The sequence below is a fragment of the Canis lupus genome, chromosome 9 (assembly GCF_003254725.2).
Source record: "Canis lupus dingo isolate Sandy chromosome 9, ASM325472v2, whole genome shotgun sequence".
Classification (NCBI taxonomy): Eukaryota; Metazoa; Chordata; class Mammalia; order Carnivora; family Canidae; genus Canis; species Canis lupus.
The window spans coordinates 443,409-463,297 of record NC_064251.1 but is presented as its reverse complement, the minus strand read 5'-3'; the positions used below and the strand labels follow the sequence as shown (position 1 = coordinate 463,297).

The 19,889-nt window shown below is 47.9% G+C and overlaps 1 protein-coding gene across 2 annotated transcripts in view; it reads left to right on the top strand.

Moving 5' to 3' along the window:
* The window catches only part of FOXK2 (forkhead box K2), a 73,274-nt gene that overhangs the window by 35,317 nt on the left and 18,068 nt on the right, over positions 1–19,889 (top strand). For both annotated transcript variants that reach the window (XR_003144634.3, XM_025468425.3), the window contains exons 2-4: positions 11,727–11,921; positions 15,071–15,218; positions 17,467–17,613. Coding sequence is in view for 1 of the 2 variants with exons in the window: in XM_025468425.3 (XP_025324210.1) it covers positions 11,727–11,921; positions 15,071–15,218; positions 17,467–17,613 (490 nt within the window). In the remaining variant the exon portion in view is untranslated. The remainder of the gene's footprint in view (positions 1–11,726; positions 11,922–15,070; positions 15,219–17,466; positions 17,614–19,889) is intronic.

Genomic DNA, 19,889 nt, shown 5'->3' with positions numbered 1-19,889 from the left:
AAAATGTGGACTGAGAAAACAGGAAAAGGCCTCTTCTTTTCTTCTGTGGTCTTTCTCAGCCTGCCATGGTGTTTTCATTTGTTACTTAACATCAAGCTTTCTTGGGCAGGGGGCACTTGAGGGGGAAGTGCAGACCCTCCCGGGCACCTGCCCCTTCCAGACCCCATCTGGGACAGAGGATGGTCATGGGAGAGGTGCTGGTGCAGGAAGACAAGATGTGGGTGAGCTGGGGATCCATGCCCCGAACCTGTGCTCCATGTGTCATTGGCCTTCACTTACAAAACATAAATTCAGAAATGAAATTCTTGAGGATTTCAAGATGATGGTAGTAGAGCATTAAGCCACCTCTGCGGGCCCTTCTGCACAGCACGCGTGTGGCTGAGTCGGCATGTGCCTCCACAGCCGGCCCCTCCTATGCAAGGGCTTTATATCATAAGCTGTGTAGTTTCTAAGTCATTTTGGAGCGAAGCATGGCAGTACAGTGCTTCACACAAAGATTGGGCTCAGCAGGCAGGTCCCGAGCCCCAGCTGCAGGCGTCTCCTTGAAGCGACAGGTTTATGCTCTGAGGAGAGGATCCTGCTGGACCTGGACCTCATCAGGACTGGGACAGCCCAGCCTGCTGTAATGCGCACCATCGCATCACATTTCAGAGGTTTTCATGGAAAACTAGTGTTCTAGCAGTTTGCAGGGTAGGAAGTTCAGGCTGAGGCGATAGGTGTTGCTTGAGTTTCATTGCTGAGGTGTGACAAAAGTATAGACTATTTGGGGTTTCTGATGATTTTTTTTCCAGTATATTTTTCATTGTTCTAAACTGTCTCAAACTTGGTCAAACTCTGTACTTACAACTTGTGTCCTATGAGTAGCCTCTGCTTCCTCTGGGGCGGAGGAGTACCCGCCAGACTCGGGCCACCTCAGGCTGCTGGTGGTGGCGGCCTGGTGGCCTGTCGGCAGCACTGACCGTGACGTGGGCACGTTGTTCCTCGCTCGTGGAAGAGGCAGCGTAGGGTAGGGGGTGACTGATGAGTAGGGGGTTTGCCTGGGTGGGGGCGATGATTCAGGAAAGGCGGCACCGTACGTTTCTGTGTTTCACACAGTCGAGGAGACTGGCGGAAGACAGCGGTGAACAGAAGCGTCTCTTCAGCTTCAGTCTTCCTCGGGGCTCAGGCTGAGTAATTGTCTTCCATTTTTGCAGGAAAAAAAAGCAGTATGGCTTGCTGTCAGGGCTCAGTTGGGACTTGAACCCATTTTAAACTCTTATGTTAGTGATGCTTTGAAGGAATGCTTGTTTGCGGTGATTCTCTTGCCGCACCTGCTGGCTGAGTTTCTCAGGCTCCTTCTCTTCTGGGATGTGGCACAGGCGCCGTCTCTGTGCTGAGGACACTGGGGTGTGTGTCCAGCTGGCTTCACTAAGGGCTGGGAGTCCTCTCCTTGTGGTGGTGGCTAAGGGACACGTCACATATCATGTGTCCACCTAACCTGCTTCTCACCCACCCCCATCCTAGTAATTGGTGCCCTTGTCTCCTGAGCATCCTGAGGTCTTCCCTCAGCCCACGCTTAGCAGTGTATCCACAGGCTGCATATTTCTGTTTCCGAACCCCGTCCTCTTTCTGTCCTCACTGCCCCCAGGGTGTGAGTGCCACACGTCCTGGGCTCCTGAGGAGTCTCTGCACTGGTTTCCTCCTTCCACCTCTCATCTTCCAGGCCTAAAGGTCCACAGGTCTCCTTACATGTAGAGGATTCTGCTGCTGTCGTCGTCGTCGTCGTCCTCCTCCTCCCCCCCCTTTTCTTTCTTTTTTTTTTTTTTTAAGATTTTATTTATTTATTCATAGAGACACACAGAGAGAGAGGCAGAGACACAGGCAGAGGGAGAAGCAGGCTCCATGCAGAGAGCCTGACGTGGGACTCGATCCAGGGTCTCCAGGATCATGCCCTGGGCTGCAGGCGGCGCTAAACCGCTGCGCCACTGGGGCTGCCCTCTTCTTTCTCTTTCTTTCCTTCTTTCCTTCCTTCCTTCCTTCCCTCCCTCCCTCCTTTCTTTCTTTCTTTCTTTCTTTTTTTTTTTTTTAAAGATTTTATTTATTTATTCATGATAGTCACACACAGAGAGAGAGAGAGGCAGAGACATAGGCAGAGGGAGAAGCAGGCTCCATGCAGGGAGCCCGATGTGGGATTTGATCCCGGGTCTCCAGGAACGCGCCCTGGGCCAAAGTCAGGCACCAAACCGCTGCGCCACCCAGGGATCCCTCTTTCTTTCCTTTCTTTCCTTTCTTTCTTTTCTTTCTTTGAGGTGGAGGGAGGGAGAGGGAGAGGAAGAAGGGCAGAAGCAGACTCCCCGCTGAGTGCAGAGCCCAGTGCATGGCTGTGAGATTGTGACTTGAGCTCAGCCACCTGCGCCAGGTGTCCCTGCCTCCACCATCTGGGTGGTCATCGCCACTCACACGTCGTTGATGGCCTCGGAGCGCTGTCCGCCCTGTACAACACATTTTTATCAACACAGCCTTTTCCTTTGCCAGTTGTGAGATTAAACTATGAGATTTTTCTCCCCTTCACAGTAGATTATCTTTGCCACTTGTTATAGGTGAATGACTTAGAGTAACTGGTCTCTCATTTTTTCCCTCTGAAAACAGGTCAGCAATTCAGCCTCGTGTCTCTGTGGTTAGTTGTGTAGGTGAAAGGGTTTGAAACGATTTCCAGACCCCCTCTTTGGGATTGCTAACGTGGAGGAGGTCCTTCCCATGGGCCCCTTCTGCACATTGACTGCAGGTGTGGCTCTGGGACTCGGCTCCTGCCTTCTGTTTTTTCACTCTGCCTTGGGACTGCAGTTTCTTAAATGGGGCCACCACAGTAGCCTGGGTCCCAGAGTGAGACGAATGTGGAGCAGACCAGCTGCTGTGTAGTGTGAGTGTCAGATGCTAGATCCAAACCTTTGTTGTGAGCCACAGAGATCTGGGGGCCATTTGTTACCACAGCAGGATTCAGCCTTGCTGGCTGATGGATGTTGTGTGCTGTGCTGAAGGATCATGGTTTGGGAGATACTGCTCTGTGAGACGATTGATGCATTGAAGATGGGACAGATAATTCTTCCGAGGGAGAAGAAATCCAGAGTATGGACTATGGTGTCACCACCGACCATGGCTTCTTAGGTCATAATTTGGAAGCCCAGGGATGAGGTGGTGTGTGTATGTAACCGATGTCAGCCGTGTTGGGTGAATGAGAGTATGCAGGTGTCAGGGTCAGTGTGTGAACGTGGCCATGGTACTGTCCTGTGTACTCCCAAACTGAGGTCGTAGTGCTTAGCCTGAGGCCCAGGACGAGGATCAGGAGTCCGTGAGAATTACAGTGAGGTGACATTTCTTCCTTTTTAAAAAAATTTATTTGAGAGAGAGGACATAAGCAGGGAGAGTGGCAGGCATAGGGAGAAGGAGAAGCAGACCCCCTGCTTTGATGGACTTGCTCCCACGACCCTGGGATCATGACCTGAGCCAAAGGCAGACGCTTCACTAACAGAGCCCCTCAGCCACCTGTGAGGTGACATTTCATTAACTGTGTTTTGTCCCACAAAGTTGTGCTTGGATTTTCATGGGATTCTAAGATGTCATAGATGCCCACAGAAGGGATGAGGATGAGAGTTATGGTCCAGAGTAGGCTTTCAGGTTGTCGGGAGCAAAGGTCCAGTCCAGTGTAGACCAGCACTTCTGTGAAACACAAGCAAGTGAGTAGCTGGGGGTGTCAGATGGTCTCCAAATGTTCTCTGTGTGTGTGTTTACCTTGTCATGGGTGTCATGGATATGCCGGATATTGTGCACAGTTCCTAGCCTGGCACAGATGGCCTAGATGCACTGGACATTTTTAAAGTTTCCAAAAATGTTTTCTTTTTCTTTGCATCACTTCAGACATCTAGAAAAGCTGTAAAAATAGAACAGGAAATTTCCATTTCCCAGATTCCCCAAATATTCACATTTACCACACATGCTTTATCTTTTTTTTTCTGAAAATTTTTGAGAGTAAGTTGCATGCATCATGTATTTTTACCTCTAAAGTATTCCCACGTGTGTTTCCTTTTTTTTTCCCCCACGTGTGTTTCCTAAAAACATTATCTTCCATAACCATGGCACAGGCACCAACGCCAGTGAGCATTGGTACAGTACTGTGATCTAGCCCACTGACCTTGCTTTGACTTCAGCGGTCATTTGCTGAAGAATTTCATTGCAAAAGAAAAACCAGAATGGTTTTCAGAGTGGGGTCACACTTTCATTGACCTCTTCTCATTTGTCACTGTCCCTCAGCCTTTCTTTGACTCTCATGGCATTGACATTTTCGAGGAGGACAGGCCCTTTATTATGTAGGATGCCCCTCGGTTTGTCTGATGTTTTTCCTCCTGGTGAGATAATGCTAATTATTTTTAGCAAGAAGTCCAGAGGTGAGGTTGTATGCACCCCATCATGGGGGTACTGCTGCCACTTTGTGCCATGGCAGGAGGGAAGGTGTCTGCAGGTCTCTCCCCTGTACCTCTACAGTTACTCTGGTTCCTTCCAGAGTGGTCTTCTCATCTATAAGACACCAAACCAAGTTGGTGCTGTGTGGATGGATCTCAATTGTGAAGTTTTTAAAATTTCTGAAATACTCCAAAAAACTTGAGAGACGGGGCACCTGGGTGGCTCAGTCAGTGAAGCGTCTGCCTTCGGCTCAGGTCATGATCTCAGGGCCCTGGGATTGAGCCCCACCACAAGGTCCCTGCTCTGCGGGCAGTCTGCTTTTCCCTCTCCCTCAGCCCCTCCCCCTGCTCGGGTTCTTTATCTCAAATGGATAAATAAAAAATCCTAAAAAATATATACTATTAAAAAAAAACAAACTTCAGTGATTCCAGAGTAAACCTAATAATGACTGATTTGCATCCAGATGTGTGTTTTTGAGTAGGGAGAAGTCTCACACCTTGTGAGATCTTTCCAGCTCCGGGGGTGTGTCTTTGTGAGTGAGTGAGCCATGGCACAGCAGAGAAGGATGTCAGGAGGCTCTCTGCGAATCTCATTATTCAGAGCTCTGGGCTGAGGCCATTGGTGTGCAGATCTCATTTGTAAGAGTTCCCATTCCAGGCACCAAGTACAGGAGGGTGAGCACGGGGAGGAAGAGATGTGTGCAAGTCTGAATCTGTGTTAAAATCATTAACATTTGTTGAAGTAAAAGATACTTAATTTCTTATCAGGGTCCTTTCCATATGTTTGAAACCATCAGCTCTTGTGTTGCTGCTGTAAATTTTGATTTGTGGTTCAAGATGTGCAACTTCTCAGTTCTCAGAGGTGCTCAGTACCCCCAGGCTGCTGTCCTGTGATTCACGCTTCTGGTCGTTTCTCACCAAGGGATTTGTGATTCTGCCATCTGACTAGCTTGTTGTACTGTTTGTTTCTTTATCTTTCTCTTTCAACTGTTATTTTTCGTAATTGTTAGGGTCTTATAAACATTTATATTCTTGTATTGAGCTTCATTACAAATCTTTCAGGATAAGAGAGAAAGTGAGTGCACAAGCAAGTGTGCATGCATGGGGCAAGGGAGAGGGACAGAGAGGATCTTAAGCAGTCTGCAACGCCCAGCACAGGGCCTGACACAAGCTCCATCCCAGGATCCTGAGATCATGACCTGAGCCAAAATCAGGAGTCAGATGCCTAACCTGCTGAGCCACCCAAGCGCACCTCAATTAAAGTTTTTTTTTTTTTTTTTAAGATTTATTTATTCATGAGAGACACAGACTGAGAGAGAGAGAGGCAGAGACATAGAGGGAGAAGCAGGCTCCCTGTGAGGAGCCTGATGTGCGGGGCTCCATCCCAGATCCCGGGATCATGACCTGAGCCAAAGGCAGGCATCCAACCGCTGAGCCACCCAGGCTTTCTGCAATTAAAGTGTTTTTAAAGAGCACCTCAAAGAGGTCCTGGGATCGAGTCCTGAGGCCCACGTTGGGCTCCCTGCAGGGAGCCTGCTTCTCCATCACTCTGTGTCTCTCACAAATAAATAAGATCCTTAAAATAAATAAAGTACACCTCATGTTAGGTATTGTGATGGTAGGTGTGAGACACGGGCACTCACAGCCTTGCCGCCTGCAGGCCACCGCAGGGAAGTGGATCAGGGTGCACAAGCAGGATGGGACTTCCAGTCCTGAAATTCAGGCCACTTGATGGTAGTGTTGGGAAGGCAGAGGTCCAGGGAGGATCCCCTCACCTGGGTTTATCAACACCTTCAAGCTACTATAATGTTTTTGCTGCCCTTTTTAGTTTGTAAGGCAACTAATCAGAATTATCCTGCTGTGTTTTATTTTTAGCTTAGAAAAGGCAGGCAGTGGTCAGCCATTCAGCTACCCTGAAGGGGAGTGAGGATTTCATAGCTAATTGAACTCCATAGAGAACCTGAAAACAGTTGTAGTGTATTTTACCTTGAATGTAACCTACATAGAAAAATCACTTATATCTGTAATGTGGGTACCAGTGTGATCACACCCCAGGTAAAGAAATAGGCCATTGCTAGCACAGAAGTATAGAAAATAGCACTGTGAAACCCTGGCACATTATCAGCATTTTTTTTTTTTTTTAGCATTTTGTTAATTAAAAAAATTTTTTTTTTATTTATCTGTTCATTTGAGAGAGAAAGTGTGTGTGTGCATGTGTGAGTGGTGGGGGTGGGGCAGAGGGAGAGGGAGGGAGGGAAAATCTCAAGCAGGTTCCCCACTGAGCACTGAGCCCTACCTGGACCTCAGTGCCACAACCCTGAGACCATACCTGAGCTGAAATCGAGAGTCGGACACGTAACTGATGGCACCACCCAGGCGCCCCACAGGTGGCTTTTTTTTTTTTTTTAATAATAACTTCTGTTGAAGTATACTATTTGTACAGAAAAGCACATGTATCATACCTGTGTAACTTGGCGAATTTTCACAGAAACTCACCTATGTAATCAGAACCTAGATTTAAAAATAAAAAGTTACCAGGATGTCTGGGTGGTTTTTAGGTACGTTTCATGGCTCATACACATATGAGAAGCTTCCTCTTAGATGAAAGTGGAGACATTCCACCATCTGCACCTGTCAAGGGGGTGGGGTGGTGGTGGCAGTGTCCAGAGATAGCCAGGTTGGAAGTCTTATACGCCATAGGTCAGAAGCTGTCAGTGGGTGGTGTGACGACAGCACCTTGCCTCCATTTAGACACCCTGCGTGCACTTGGAGCTTGAGGTTTCCTGACAGCACCTGCACCACGGAGACCCCAGGAACAGTCTCCATCATCACCTTTAATTGGAAACCTTGGGACTCAGACACAAAGGAAGTCCTTGATGGGGCAGGACCCTGTCCCTAAGGCAGTACTCAGCCCTTCCTACGTGCACAGAGGTGAGTGACACTCTGGAAAAGTATAAGCCGAGGACCAATGTGGAGGGAGTGCACTTACTCTGAAAGGCAGAAATAAACGCTGGGAGAGCTGTGTATCCTCTGTGAAGGAGGGAAGAGGTGGCTTCACTGGAGTTCCCTTGTCGGCATTGTGCCCAGCGCTGGCTGGCTTTGCGCCGCATGGAGGACAGGCAGGTGTGTGTGCTGTTGTCCTGCTGGACACTGGGTTTCCTTTAAGTTTTCAGGGTGACGATGGGACAGATAGCAGATTCTGTCTGTAGGAAAAGTAAGTCTGGACTTACTGGAAGTCTGGAAGTGGAGCTGGAGGTAATACGGTTTTCATCTTACTAAACACCTGAGCATTTGTAAATATTACCTGAGTTAATCACCAAGACACTTTAAGAGGGAGATGCTGCGATCTGTTTCACGAGGAAGAAGGCTGAGCCTCAGTGACGTGACTGCTCTACGAGATCAGAGGCCTGCGGGCTGGATAGTGGAGCCTGTTCTGACAGCCCAGCCTTCCTGGTGATGTCAGGAGAATGATTTGTCTGAGGACAGGGGCTCAGCTGCTGTATGTGGAAGGAAAGGGAGGAAAACTTGCCCTGTATAGTTGTCATGTATGTTACGCTAAGAACTGAGTGGCCATTGGGGTCTTAGTCACGTTCTCTAAGCTGAGAGTTGATTCAGATCTCATACTAGCAGTAAGGGTGTTTACCTGTGGTTTTCTCTGTTTTATTCATACTAGCAGTAAGGGTGTTTACCTGTGGTTTTCTCTGTTTTATTCATGTGATATGCTTGTTTTAAGTAGCTTTTTATTACATGAGACTGGGCCCTTTTTAGTTCCACAGTGTGGACTGAGGGTCTGTATCATGTATACCAGGGATTCTTGTAAGCTCCGGGTGGTAGCAGTGACCCCAGCAGGGAAGGGCTTTGCTCTTAGGGAGCTTGCGGCCTGCTGAGGGTGACTATAAGCGATCCTGGGTGTAACGTAGAGTCATGTGGCCATGGTGAAGGCAGGGCCGGTAGGGAAGGCTCTTAGGTGGGTGAGATGTGGGAGGGAACCTCCTTGTAGCAGGTGAGGGCAAGAAGGGATGAGAGGCAGGGGACGTGGGGTAGGAGCCTCTGGGGAGTTGGAAGGGGAAGACGGATGGGGAGGGAAGGGCCACTACCCAAGGGCAGTAGGGAGGAGGCTGACCTTCCCTTTGGCCTTTTTGTGTCTGAACACTGCATACAGATTTTCAGAAATTCAGCTGTAGCTGCTGGGTGCAGACAGACCCAGAGAAGGGCTGGGCAAGAGAGGCCAACAGCAGGGGAGGGACTTGCCCAGGGCATCTCTTCTCTGTGGTGGGGCCGTCCATGTACTGTGGGGTGTTGGCAGCATCCCTGTCTGGCCTCCAGACACTGCTCAGTGTCCCTGGGAGCTGAGAATCACTGCACAGGAGCAGCCTGGGGGACAAGGGGGGGTAGGTGGTGTATGGCAGCTAGTGGTTGGGGCTGTAGATATATGGGTTTTCCCACTAGTTTTTGCATGCATTGATGTTCTGGTGTGTCATTGTGATTCTGTGACATGTTGTCACCTGTATAGGTGTGTCTTGTGTGTCTTGGTGGTAGTGTGATTGAGATGCAGATGACACATCCAGCACACACAGGACTCCTTGGTGTTGCCTCTTTGGGGCTGCATGCTCCTCCCTCCCCTAGCACCCAGCCAGCCCCTGTCTCTTCCCCAAGCCTGTGATTTTGTCATTTTGAAAATGTTACTTTAAATGGACTTATGGAGGATAAAACTTCTGGGGCCTGGGTTTTTTTATTTGGCACAGTGCCCTGCACAGTGGGTGCTGTACCAGGAGCTCATTCCGTTTAGTTGCCGAGTGGTGTTCCGCGATGTGGATGAGCCGCTGTGTGCTGAACCATTCTCCCATCGAAGGGCATTGGAGTAGTTTCCCATCTTTGAGTGTTCCAAATAAAGCTGCTGTGAGCATTCCTATGCAGGTTCCTGTGTGAGCGTAAGTGTTTGTTTCTCCTGGATACATGCCCAGGAATGCAGTTGGTCCTCGCCCTCTGATACATGTGTGAGACTTTGGGAGAAACTGCCAGGCTGATTTCCCAGGAGGCTGCGCTGTGTTACCTTCCCACCAGCAGTGTAGGGAGACCTCTCCCTCCTCATCCTCCCTGTCACTTGGTGTTGTCACCCTGGTAAGTCTTACCTGTCCTAATAGGCATCAAGTGGCATTTCATGGCAGTCTTAATTTCCCTTGCCCTAGTGGCTAATGAGGTTAACTGTTAATCTCTTCATGCTTAGTTGCCACCTCTGTCTTTGGTGAAGTGTTTTCTGTTTTTGTTTTTTTAGTTTTTTGCCTATTTTCTAAGTGGATTATTTTCTTACTGTTCCCTTTAGATAGATCTTTATAGTCAACATGAGTCCTTTGTTGATATATGATTTGTAAAAATTGGACTAGACAAAAAAGTGGCCTGTCTTTTTAGTGTCTTAACATGGCTTCTGGTAGAGCAGATGTTTTTAGTTCTGATGATGAGTATGTTGTGAGGTGAGAGCTGATGGCTTGTGGACCACGTGAATCCTGTGTTTCTGGCCTGAGCACCTGGGTGATGCTGTTCACTGCCAGGGGGAGCTCTGGAGAGGAGCTGACGTGAGGCCTTATTAGAGATGGTCAGTGCAGGTACAGAGGGAGGTATCAGGAAGATGGGGGAGAGATTAGGCCCACAGCGTAGGAAATGTGGAGTTTGGAGTCATTTAGGAATGTATAGAGGTGAAGGTCACAGGCCTGGATGAGCTTGTCCAGGCAGTAAATGTGGACAGAGACACACAGAGGCTAGAATCTTGGTCTGGGGCGTTGGACATGGAAATGTAAAGGAGAGTCCAGTATGGATTGAAAAAAGGGAGCCCCAGGAAGTTGAAACAGGGAAGCGTATGGGTGCTGGATGCCAGGAAGCAGGTAGTCCAGGTTCTGCTCTCTCCACTGAGGCTGCAGGACTGACTAGTGTGCCTGATAAGGGAAGTAAAGGGGCAGGGAACTTGATGTCCATGCATTCAAGGGATGGAGTGTAGGGGGGGGGAACCAGGCAGCAAGTGTCAAAACCCTGCCAGTTGGCTTACTTTCTAGCTCTCAACTAGAGTGTTGGCAAGAATTACCTTGAAAATGTCACCAAAGTGGGAGGGACATGTGCCCTCCATCCACATGCTGAATCTTTCCTTGGCAGGTGTCCAGGTAGGGCAGTAGTGGACAGAGCTGACCACCAAGACGGGTGCCCTGGGTTGGACCTACAGAGGTCAGCTGAGTACCATCAGCTGGTGGTTTGGCCATTTATATGCGGACAGTTCAGGCACTAATATTTAACTGGGTGTGAGATCAGAGACCAGGAGTCTGTGGAGCTATTTTTATTTTTATTTATTTATTTTTTAAAAAGATTTTATTTATTTATTCATGAGAGAGAGAGAGAGAGGCAGAGACACAGGCATAGGGAGGAGCAGGCTCCATGCAGGGAGCCTGATGCGGGACTTGATCCAGGATCTCCAGGATCACACCCTGGACTGAAGGCGGCGCTAAACCACTGAGCCACCGGGGCTGCCCTGTGGAGCTATTTTTAAATCTTACTCTTTAAAGATGTTTGACTTGCATTACCTTTTTTTTTTTAAATAAATATACTTCAGTTATGTCAAAGAAGTTATATTAAAGGTGAACCAGAGTATTGAATTGTAAACCCTTCCCCTGAAATTTAATATCTCTGGCTCTTATGTGCTCAATGTAAAAGGTGATAGGGTTCTTCAAAAGCAGTGATTTTTTGTTCTTAATTAAGAAATAGCCACAAAATTACATTGCTTAATGACCCAGATAGACTTGTATATTTATTTTAAAAGGAATAATGCAGATTAAATCATATTTAGTCTCTTTTGCCTACTTATATTTGGCTGGTCTGAAGAATGTATTTATTTACTAGTGTTTTATTTTTATTTATTTTTTAAAGATTTTGATTTATTTATTCATGAGAGACACAGAGAGAGGCAGAGACCCAGGCAGAGGGAGAAGCAGGCTCCATGCAGGAAGCCCGATGTGGGACTCGATCCTAAGACCCCGGGATCACACCCTGAGCCGAAGGCAGACGCTCAACCGCTGAGCCACCCAGGTGTCCCTATTTACTAGTATTTTAAAGTCATGAAATGCCTCTTTGTGGTTTCATTCATTAAGTGAATCATAACACGTGGAGTGAGCTTGAAGTGGGCTTCTTCACACAAGATGAAGCTCCAGTGGCATTTGGGGACACTTGGGCTCTATGTCCTGTTGTAGGTGGGACACCCCATCCTCCAGTCTGGTGGGCACGTGCTGACAGTTGGCTTTTCTTTTTCAGGTGCACATTCAGGTTCCCGAGCACAAACATCAAGATCACGTTCACTGCCCTGTCCAGTGAGAAGAGGGAGAAGCAGGAGGCTCCCGAATCCCCGGTGAAGCCTGTGCAGGCCCACATCTCGCCCCTGACCATCAACATTCCAGAAACCATGGCCCACCTCATCAGTCCCCTTCCCTCCCCTACGGGAACCATCAGGTACAGCAGCTTATGTGGTGGGCAGGGGTCACCATAGAGTCGGGCTGTGGGGTCATGCCTACTGAGATGGATATAACCACATCTCAGTTTCATTCCTCACCTTCTGCCTTGGGACTCGAAGAAGCCGTCATAAATCACAATGATGGCCAGGAGCACACAGCAGCGCCAGCTCCCTTCCTGGAATGGACATGTGCAGAGAGGGAGGTGTGAGGGGCTTCACATGCCATTCAGTTTTTGAACACCCTTTGCTCCCCATTTCCTGAGTATGAAACACAGTTCCCAAATGATCCTGGTCTTCACTTATGGACTCTCCGTATTTGAGTGTAAGGTGAAGGGGCAGGTAATTTGCTATGTTGCTGTAAACTCTGAGACAACGTTTTCATTTGCGTTTTTAGTTTGCTGCAGTTTCATGTAAATTCTGTACTTGGATTGATGAGTTTGACCACAGTGATGAAGCAACCCACTTGTGTTTGTCTTGATGTCCTAAGAGAGACTGGGTGCTTCAGGAAGCAGAGGTCTGCGGCTTCAGGGCACACTCTTGGTACAGAACCCAGAATCCAGAGCACAGTGCTTAGGTTGTGCTGAGGTCTCAGAGGACAGTAGCTGAGGGTCAGGTCAAGAACAGCCATGGGATCCTGCAGACATGTGTCATCAGAGCAGGTTAGGTGGCCATGTGTGGTCGAAGTGCTGTGATGTGGGGCAGAACTCAAAGGGGTCAGTCTTCCTAGGTTCTGTTGGCTCTCGGAAGAAGGGAATAGTGTGTATCTGGGTGTCTTCTGCTTAGCTGTGAGTAATGTAGATGTAGGTGCAAAATGAATGCCTGTGCTGTGCTCTTGAATCAGACTTCTGCTGTCCAGATTTGTCCAGGGCACAGCTGGGCGGTAGGGCAGGGTTTGTCTCGTCTGTCCAGGCTGACACTGCATGTGGCAGAGCCAGGGAGAGGACATGGGGAACTGGTGGCTCTGGCTTCCATCTTTCAGGCAGACACTTCTATTTCTTAAAAATGAGCATCAGCGGTAGGCTTCTGGAAGGGTATCTGTGTTGGGTTTTATTTATTTATTTTTTCTTTAATTTTTTTATTTATTTATGATAGTCACACAGAGAGAGGGAGAGGCAGAGACACAGGCAGAGGGAGAAGCAGGCTCCATGCACCGGGAGCCTGACGTGGGATTCGATCCCGGGTCTCCAGGATCGCGCCCTGGGTCAAAGGCAGGCGCCAAACCACTGTGCCACCCAGGGATCCCGGGTTTTATTTTTTAAGTGGAGGGAGTGGCGAGTGGACTGGGTCTGGCGTCTTGCATAGCACCTGCTATTGGCATCAGGCCCCTCCCTCCTCTGCTTCCATCCTGTGGCTGCTGTGTTGTAGAAGTTGCCTCTGTCTTTCCCACTTGGTTGAGTTTGTCTCATGTGACTACATGGACCAAATAGCCATTGTGTCAGCGGAGGGACAACAGTTAGCAACCTCATGGCCAGAGTTTTGTACAGTACTGTGTGAAAATACACAGAGTGACAGATGAAGAGGAGGATGTCCTGTGTACCCCAGTGGGAGAGCAGCCTACAGAGGGGCAGCAGCAGTGGAGACAGGCACACCAGTTTCCTAGACAATGGCATGGGCACTCAGGGCCAGGGCAAGGTGGGGGCATGGGGAAGAGCTCCTGACCCAGCCCCTCCTCATCTTCTGCTCTGTCTTCCTCTTGTTTTGTTTGCTCGTCTCTCCCCACACCCTGGAGCCTCACACTGTAGCCAGTGTTGATCAGTGTAGCGCCTGCACTGGGTGGTTCAGCAGCATGGGAGCCTGACTACAGATGACTTACGGCTGGAGCAGATTTGCCTTTTCCAAACCCAGCGGCCAGCCTTGTGGGGCCGCTCACCTTCCCATGGCAGCACTTCTTACTGGTAGCTAGTGTTTAAGATGCTAGATCCGTGCCGCCCTGTTGCTTCTCTCCCCAGTAGTACTTTAGACTGTTCCTGGCCTATGGTAAACACCTGTCCAGTGAGTGAATGCATGTACTGTTGGTGTATGTTCATTGTAGAGAGGCCAGTAGTGCTGCACACGGTGCTGGGCCTCCTCCCCTTCCCTCTCCTTCTGCTCCACTTTCAGCTCAGGTTTTCAGAGGTAACTCCTATTTTTTAGTATTTTTTCCAGAAATTTTCTATATATTTGTAATATATATTGCAATATTTTCCTCCCCAAACACAACTCGGATGTAACCACACATACTGTTGTGTAGCTGGATGGATTTCTTAGACGATCTTACCATAATTCCCTCCCATTTCCATAGCTCATTCTCGTTTTAAAATATGGTCCTTTATAGAAAAGGGAGCAGGAGCTCAAATGTACGGCTTGGTGAACCACCACAGGTGAGTGTGGATGGCCTTCGGTCATCACAGAGATCAAGAAGCAGCACCCTAGCCTTGCCTTTGTGAAAAAAAGCATGTCTTTAAAAATCAGTTCCTTGGGTGCCTGGCTGGCTCAGTCAGTAGAATGTGCAACTCTTGATCTTGGACTTGTTTGAGCCTCATGTTGAAGGTAGAATTTACTTTAAAAATTAATTAATTAATTAATTTTAAAAAATAGGTTCCTGTTTCCGCATTTAGGGTATGTTGTGTCCTAACTGACCTGATGCATATGCTCCAGGGCCTGATGCCACCTGGGTCCATGTCCACGGCCTCATCCCCTTTCTGTGCTCCCTGCACGTGGCCAGCCGCCTTCATCTCTCTCTAGACTGTCCCTGACCTTTCTAGTATAGCTGGAGGCCATGTCCTTGGTGGGAAGGGAGTCAGCGGAGCATGTGCTCTGTGTCCCTCTGCCGGGCTGGAGCCCTGGGGCCATCACATATGGCTCTGTGTCCTTGGTAAGTTCTAGAACCATCTAGAGCCTCAGTTTCCTCGCTGGTGAAACAAGTGGACCACCACCCTCTTTGAGAGTTTGTTTTATGATTATGTAAGATAACACATGTGGAAGCAGATACCTCATTTCCACGTTTTCTGGAGTGATCTTAAATTTCTAAGAGAATTAAGGAGTCCATTTTCCATAGGAAATGCTGATGCTCTCCTACTTTGTACTTGAAATCAGAACGGGTCATTGAAGCACAGTGTGACGTATGTTCTCTAATAGTCTGATAGCAGCGACCTTTTCCCATCCACAGTGCTGCAAACTCCTGCCCATCCAGTCCCCGGGGAGCAGGGTCTTCGGGGTACAAAATGGGCCGTGTGATACCAGCTGACCTCAATTTAATGGCCGACAACTCGCAGCCAGAAAATGAAAAGGAAGCTTCTGGTGGAGACAGCCCAAAGGTAAATGTTTTATAGCCTTGAAACAGAACCCAGAGGCCGTCACGTAGCCAGCTGTCCTCACTTCTTTGCTTGTAGGTCTAGTAATATCCCCACCTGGGCCTTTTGTGAAGTGTATGTCGGAGGGGGTTGCACAGCTTGGTCATTCAGCACTGGGTGCTCCCTGGTGGGCAGCAGTGGGTCCAGGTGCTAAGAGCTGAGCCGGTGGAGGAAAAGAGAACCCCTTGGTCCTCACAAGGTGATGTGTACTCTGTCCCGGGAAACTGTTCCTGGGTTTAGTCCTGCTGTTGCAGACGCTTGTGTCTGAATGCACAGGTGCACAGAACACACATTTTTGGGATGGTCCTTGCTGTGACCATGCATGTTTTTATTCTTTGAACCAGTAACACCACTTCTAGGACTGCATCTAAAGGAAATGGCAGAAATCTCAAACAAAAGTTAATAGAAAATTGAAAGCAGCCTAAATGCCCCATTGGAGAAGAATTATCCAGCAGGGGACTATCATGCAGCATAGCTACTGCTGTGGAAGTGTCCTTGGTATAATGCTGAGTGAAAAAGATAAAGCACTGTGTAGTGTTATTATTTGTGCAATAGAACAGGCACAGCCATGGGATAGATGCACCATAGCCATGCACCACCTGTTTGCAGCAGCCGGGAGCCTCGTGCATGGGGCGTGCTGGGCAGGGGAGGCAGGCCCAGAGGCACCTTCTGTAGGATTCTGTTTTATCCATTTGCCTGTTTAAAATCAGGCAGAACTAAATTGTGTTTTTTTTCAGGATGCATTCTGAGATGATAAAACTTTTAATCACAGCGGGATTGTGATTACTGTAAAATGTCAGAAGTAATGGGGGCCTCTCTGGGAGGTAGACACTGTGGGCTTGGTGGGCATGTGGAAGCTTCTGGGATGTGGGCTGTGTTCTTCTCTTGACCTAGTGTTGTTCTGACGTTAATTTTATAAACATTTGTTTTCAGCTGATAAGGATGTATTATACGCTTTCCTATCCATATTACATTTTTCAATTAAAAAAAAAGTTTTTAGAAGCGTATAGAATAAAGGTTGACAGAGAAACACACCGAATGGCATAAGCACAGTGGAGATGGCTTCACGCTCTCTCCCTGGTACCTGGGTGGTCTCCAGCTCTGCCGTCTGCCTGGCCCTTTGGTACAGTACAGGATAAGTGGTGGGGATCCCGGCTGAGGTCCTCCAGCCCAAGTACTGGCTATTGAAGCTGGGGTGCTGGGGTGGTGGGTGGTTCAGTCTGCATGGAACATGTCCCCACCACTGGCTGGCAGGATGGAGCATAGCCCGGGTGGTTGAAGCCCATGCTCCTCTCCTTGGCAGGTCTTTCTACCTTTTCTGACAGTCCTCTGTTTGTTCTTTCCATTTGTATTTATCCCTAAAAAATGTCTAAATTGCTCATTTTTAAACCTCAAGTAACATGTATCATCTTGAGTATATTCTTTTGCAGCTTACTGCTTGGAGTCTACCATTATGCTTCGTGGTCCATTTAACTTGATACGTACAGTTCCCAGTTCACAACCAGGGGTGTACCCTCTCCCCATTGGGTTTATGTATGTGGGGGCTGAGTTGTTACAGTGACAAGGAGCCACTTGTGGCCTTGAGCAACCTGGCACCAGGGGTGTGTGCGCTCTGCAGTGTTCACAGTAGCCCTGCACACTAGAACAGCGCCCGCCCAAGTGCCTGAGACCCCAGTGTAGGCGCTCGGCAGGTGGCATGCGGTGCTTGCCTCTGTGTGGGGTTTCCTATAAGGAGGAGCCTCGCAGTTGATGGGTACGCGGTGGTTCTGAGCCGTTGTCCCTTTGGCTTTAAGTGCGTGAGGACCCACTGAGCCCTGGGAGGGAGTGCCAGCTCGCTCCACCCTTTGCCACGCTGACTCTTCACTTTATTGTTAGATCCATGTGATGGGCCTCTGGCGGTGATGTTACATGTGTTGCCCTGGACTCTAATGAGGTCAGGAAAAGTAGCTTTTTTCCCTTATGTTTTCTGTTTTTGCCATGTGGGGTTTCTCCTTATGTGGTTTTAATATTCTGTTACACTGCTTATACACTTTTCCATTTGTTTCATGAAAATTTTCCAAATGTTTTTCAGATTACATTATTTTCGTACTAAGGAAAACTAAGCATTTTCACAGGAACACTTAAAAACAACAATCCTGAATTTTAGTAAATTTAGTAAAAATTTTGATATCTTCAGTAATCTCTCTCTCTCTTTTTTTTAACTTAACTACAGGATGACTCAAAGCCTCCTTATTCCTATGCACAGTTAATCGTACAGGCAATTACGATGGCTCCTGATAAGCAGCTCACTTTAAATGGAATTTATACTCACATCACTAAAAACTATCCGTACTACAGGACAGCGGACAAGGGCTGGCAGGTAAATCTGTTTCAGGTTTTTTTTTTTTTTTTTTTTTTTTTTTTTTTTTTGAGATATTTCTGTGACGTGGCAGTAGATGCTGATTGATAACTGAGAGGACTTAGGCTGCTTTCCTTACCTTGGGCACAGGGCAAAGCAGAGCAGGGTAAGGGAGACCCTCCTTTGCTCAGGGAGGAGGCATGTTGGATGCCGCTAACCCCGTGCACTCACCTCCTCTGCACAGAGCAGAAGGAATAGCGGCTCTAGAAGCAAACCTCAGCCTGTGGTTTTTATGGTCACTGCCCCACGGATAGGAAAGGCACGGATTTGTTTGCAAGGTTCCTCTTCCACCGTTGCAGTTAACTCCCTGTGTCTGAGGTAAAGGAGGGTTAGAAACCCAGCCTATCCCTCACTTAGGCTTTCTCCTGTCTTCCTTATTGCGTCTGCTGACGTACCTAGCTTCTCCAAGTCTGCACAGAGATGGTTTTCAGACTGTTTTACCAAGGAACCTTTCTTCAAAAGACCTCTCCCATTGCTCAGTACAGGGACACAGATAAATGTGGTGCTGCCCTGCATGGTAAATTGGGGAGCCTGCCTGCTTGTGCACCTGTGCAGTCCGATCATTCCTAGAGTGTCTGTGGAACCTGGGCCTCCTCAGAGGACTCTTTGAAATCAGTGCATATTTCCCTGTTCAGTTTTTTAATTTAGTTTGGTTTTTAAGCTTTGACACTCTTTTTTTTTTTCAAGCATTTTTTTTTCTTCTGTGTGTCTGTGTTGTGTGTGTCCACTTACTGGACGTACAGTAGGACCTCTGTAATTCAGACAATAGAGGAAAAGCAAGTCTGAAATACAGAATATTAAAAGCATAATAAAGGAGGAAACATAGGTTTGCAGTTCCTGAATTTATTAATTAACGGAGAATGGAAACAGTCTTCCTTTCAGGCTTAGTGAGTAAATGACTCTTTGAGAAATGGATGCCAAACCATAGCCATAACCTAGTGATGGGGGTAGGGGTTGGGGGAATCCATTTTCTGTTTAATGAGGGGCAAGAACTTTCTTCTTCTACCTGTAAACGTAAACATGTTTTAATAAAAATAGCCCACCAGCCAAATCCTGAACATTTCCTTTGTAAGGGATCTTCAGTCATGTACGGGTCTTTGATTATGGAAGATATAGAATAAGACCCAGCCTACCCTCCTGGCTTGGGTCATCTGTACCCTGCCTGCCATCCTATGCACAGCTAGGTGCCATTTCTTAGTTGGTGGTGAGGAAAATGCTGGGTTTGGGAGAACACTTTCATATCCAACTTCCTGGCAGGTCTCTCAAAACACTGGACAAGAAATCCCAGCAATACTAACTGTACTTTAATCTAGAACAGTGAAGTTGTACTTCAGAGAAAATGTAAAACAGAGGAAGCAGAACCAGATGATAACCTGTGTCCGTGTCTGGTGATTGCACCTGGCACACAGCTCCCTGTGTGTGGGCAGGTGAGGTCCCAGGGTGCCCTGTCAGGACTGTGGTAGAGTGATGTACAGCTCATTGAGTGCAGAATTCTGAGGATTGGAAACACCAGTTAGCTGGGCGTAATAGGAGTGAGTATTTCTGAAAAGGCTGGCCAGGCTTTGAATGATCTCTCTCCCCATTTCCTAATATCTATTTATTCAAGAACTGCTTCCAAGCATCATGTGGTTTTCTGGCTGAAGGACAAAGGCCAGCTCTCCAGGGTGGCCTCCTCCTGGCTTCAGTCTGGTGGGGAGTGCTTCAGGTCAGGTGTGATCCCCACTTGCACTGGTTGCTTCTGACTTCAGAGCGCACTGAAAGCAGAGCGTGCACACATAACTGCTGCAAAGCAAGTACCCCTTTCTATTCAATTGTCGTTAATGTTTTTATTGAAACATCTTCTTTTCTGTCTAGATCAAGGTCCATAAGGGTGACTGCGCCTCTTGCCTGTGTCAGGCCGCTCCTGGGACATTTCACACCTCCTGGCTCCAGCATTTTAGCAGGAAAGGGATTTCCTGCTGCACTCCTCCCTTTAATCTATGGACATGCACTCAATTTCTTTCTGTCCTAAGAGGTCCTTAGCTACCCCCCCGTACTCACCCACATGTGTCCCTTTTCTGTCATGAGAATTCTCTGAGGTGCCCTTCCCAAAGTAACCATGCTTAAAGTCCCTGTATATGTGAGTCTTTATTCCCAATTCCTCACTTTTGGCTTAAAACAAAAAAGCTTTTTCATTTTTTGTTTCACAAAAGAACCAGATCCATTTTCTTTTCTAGATTTTCTTTGCATAGAGAGTA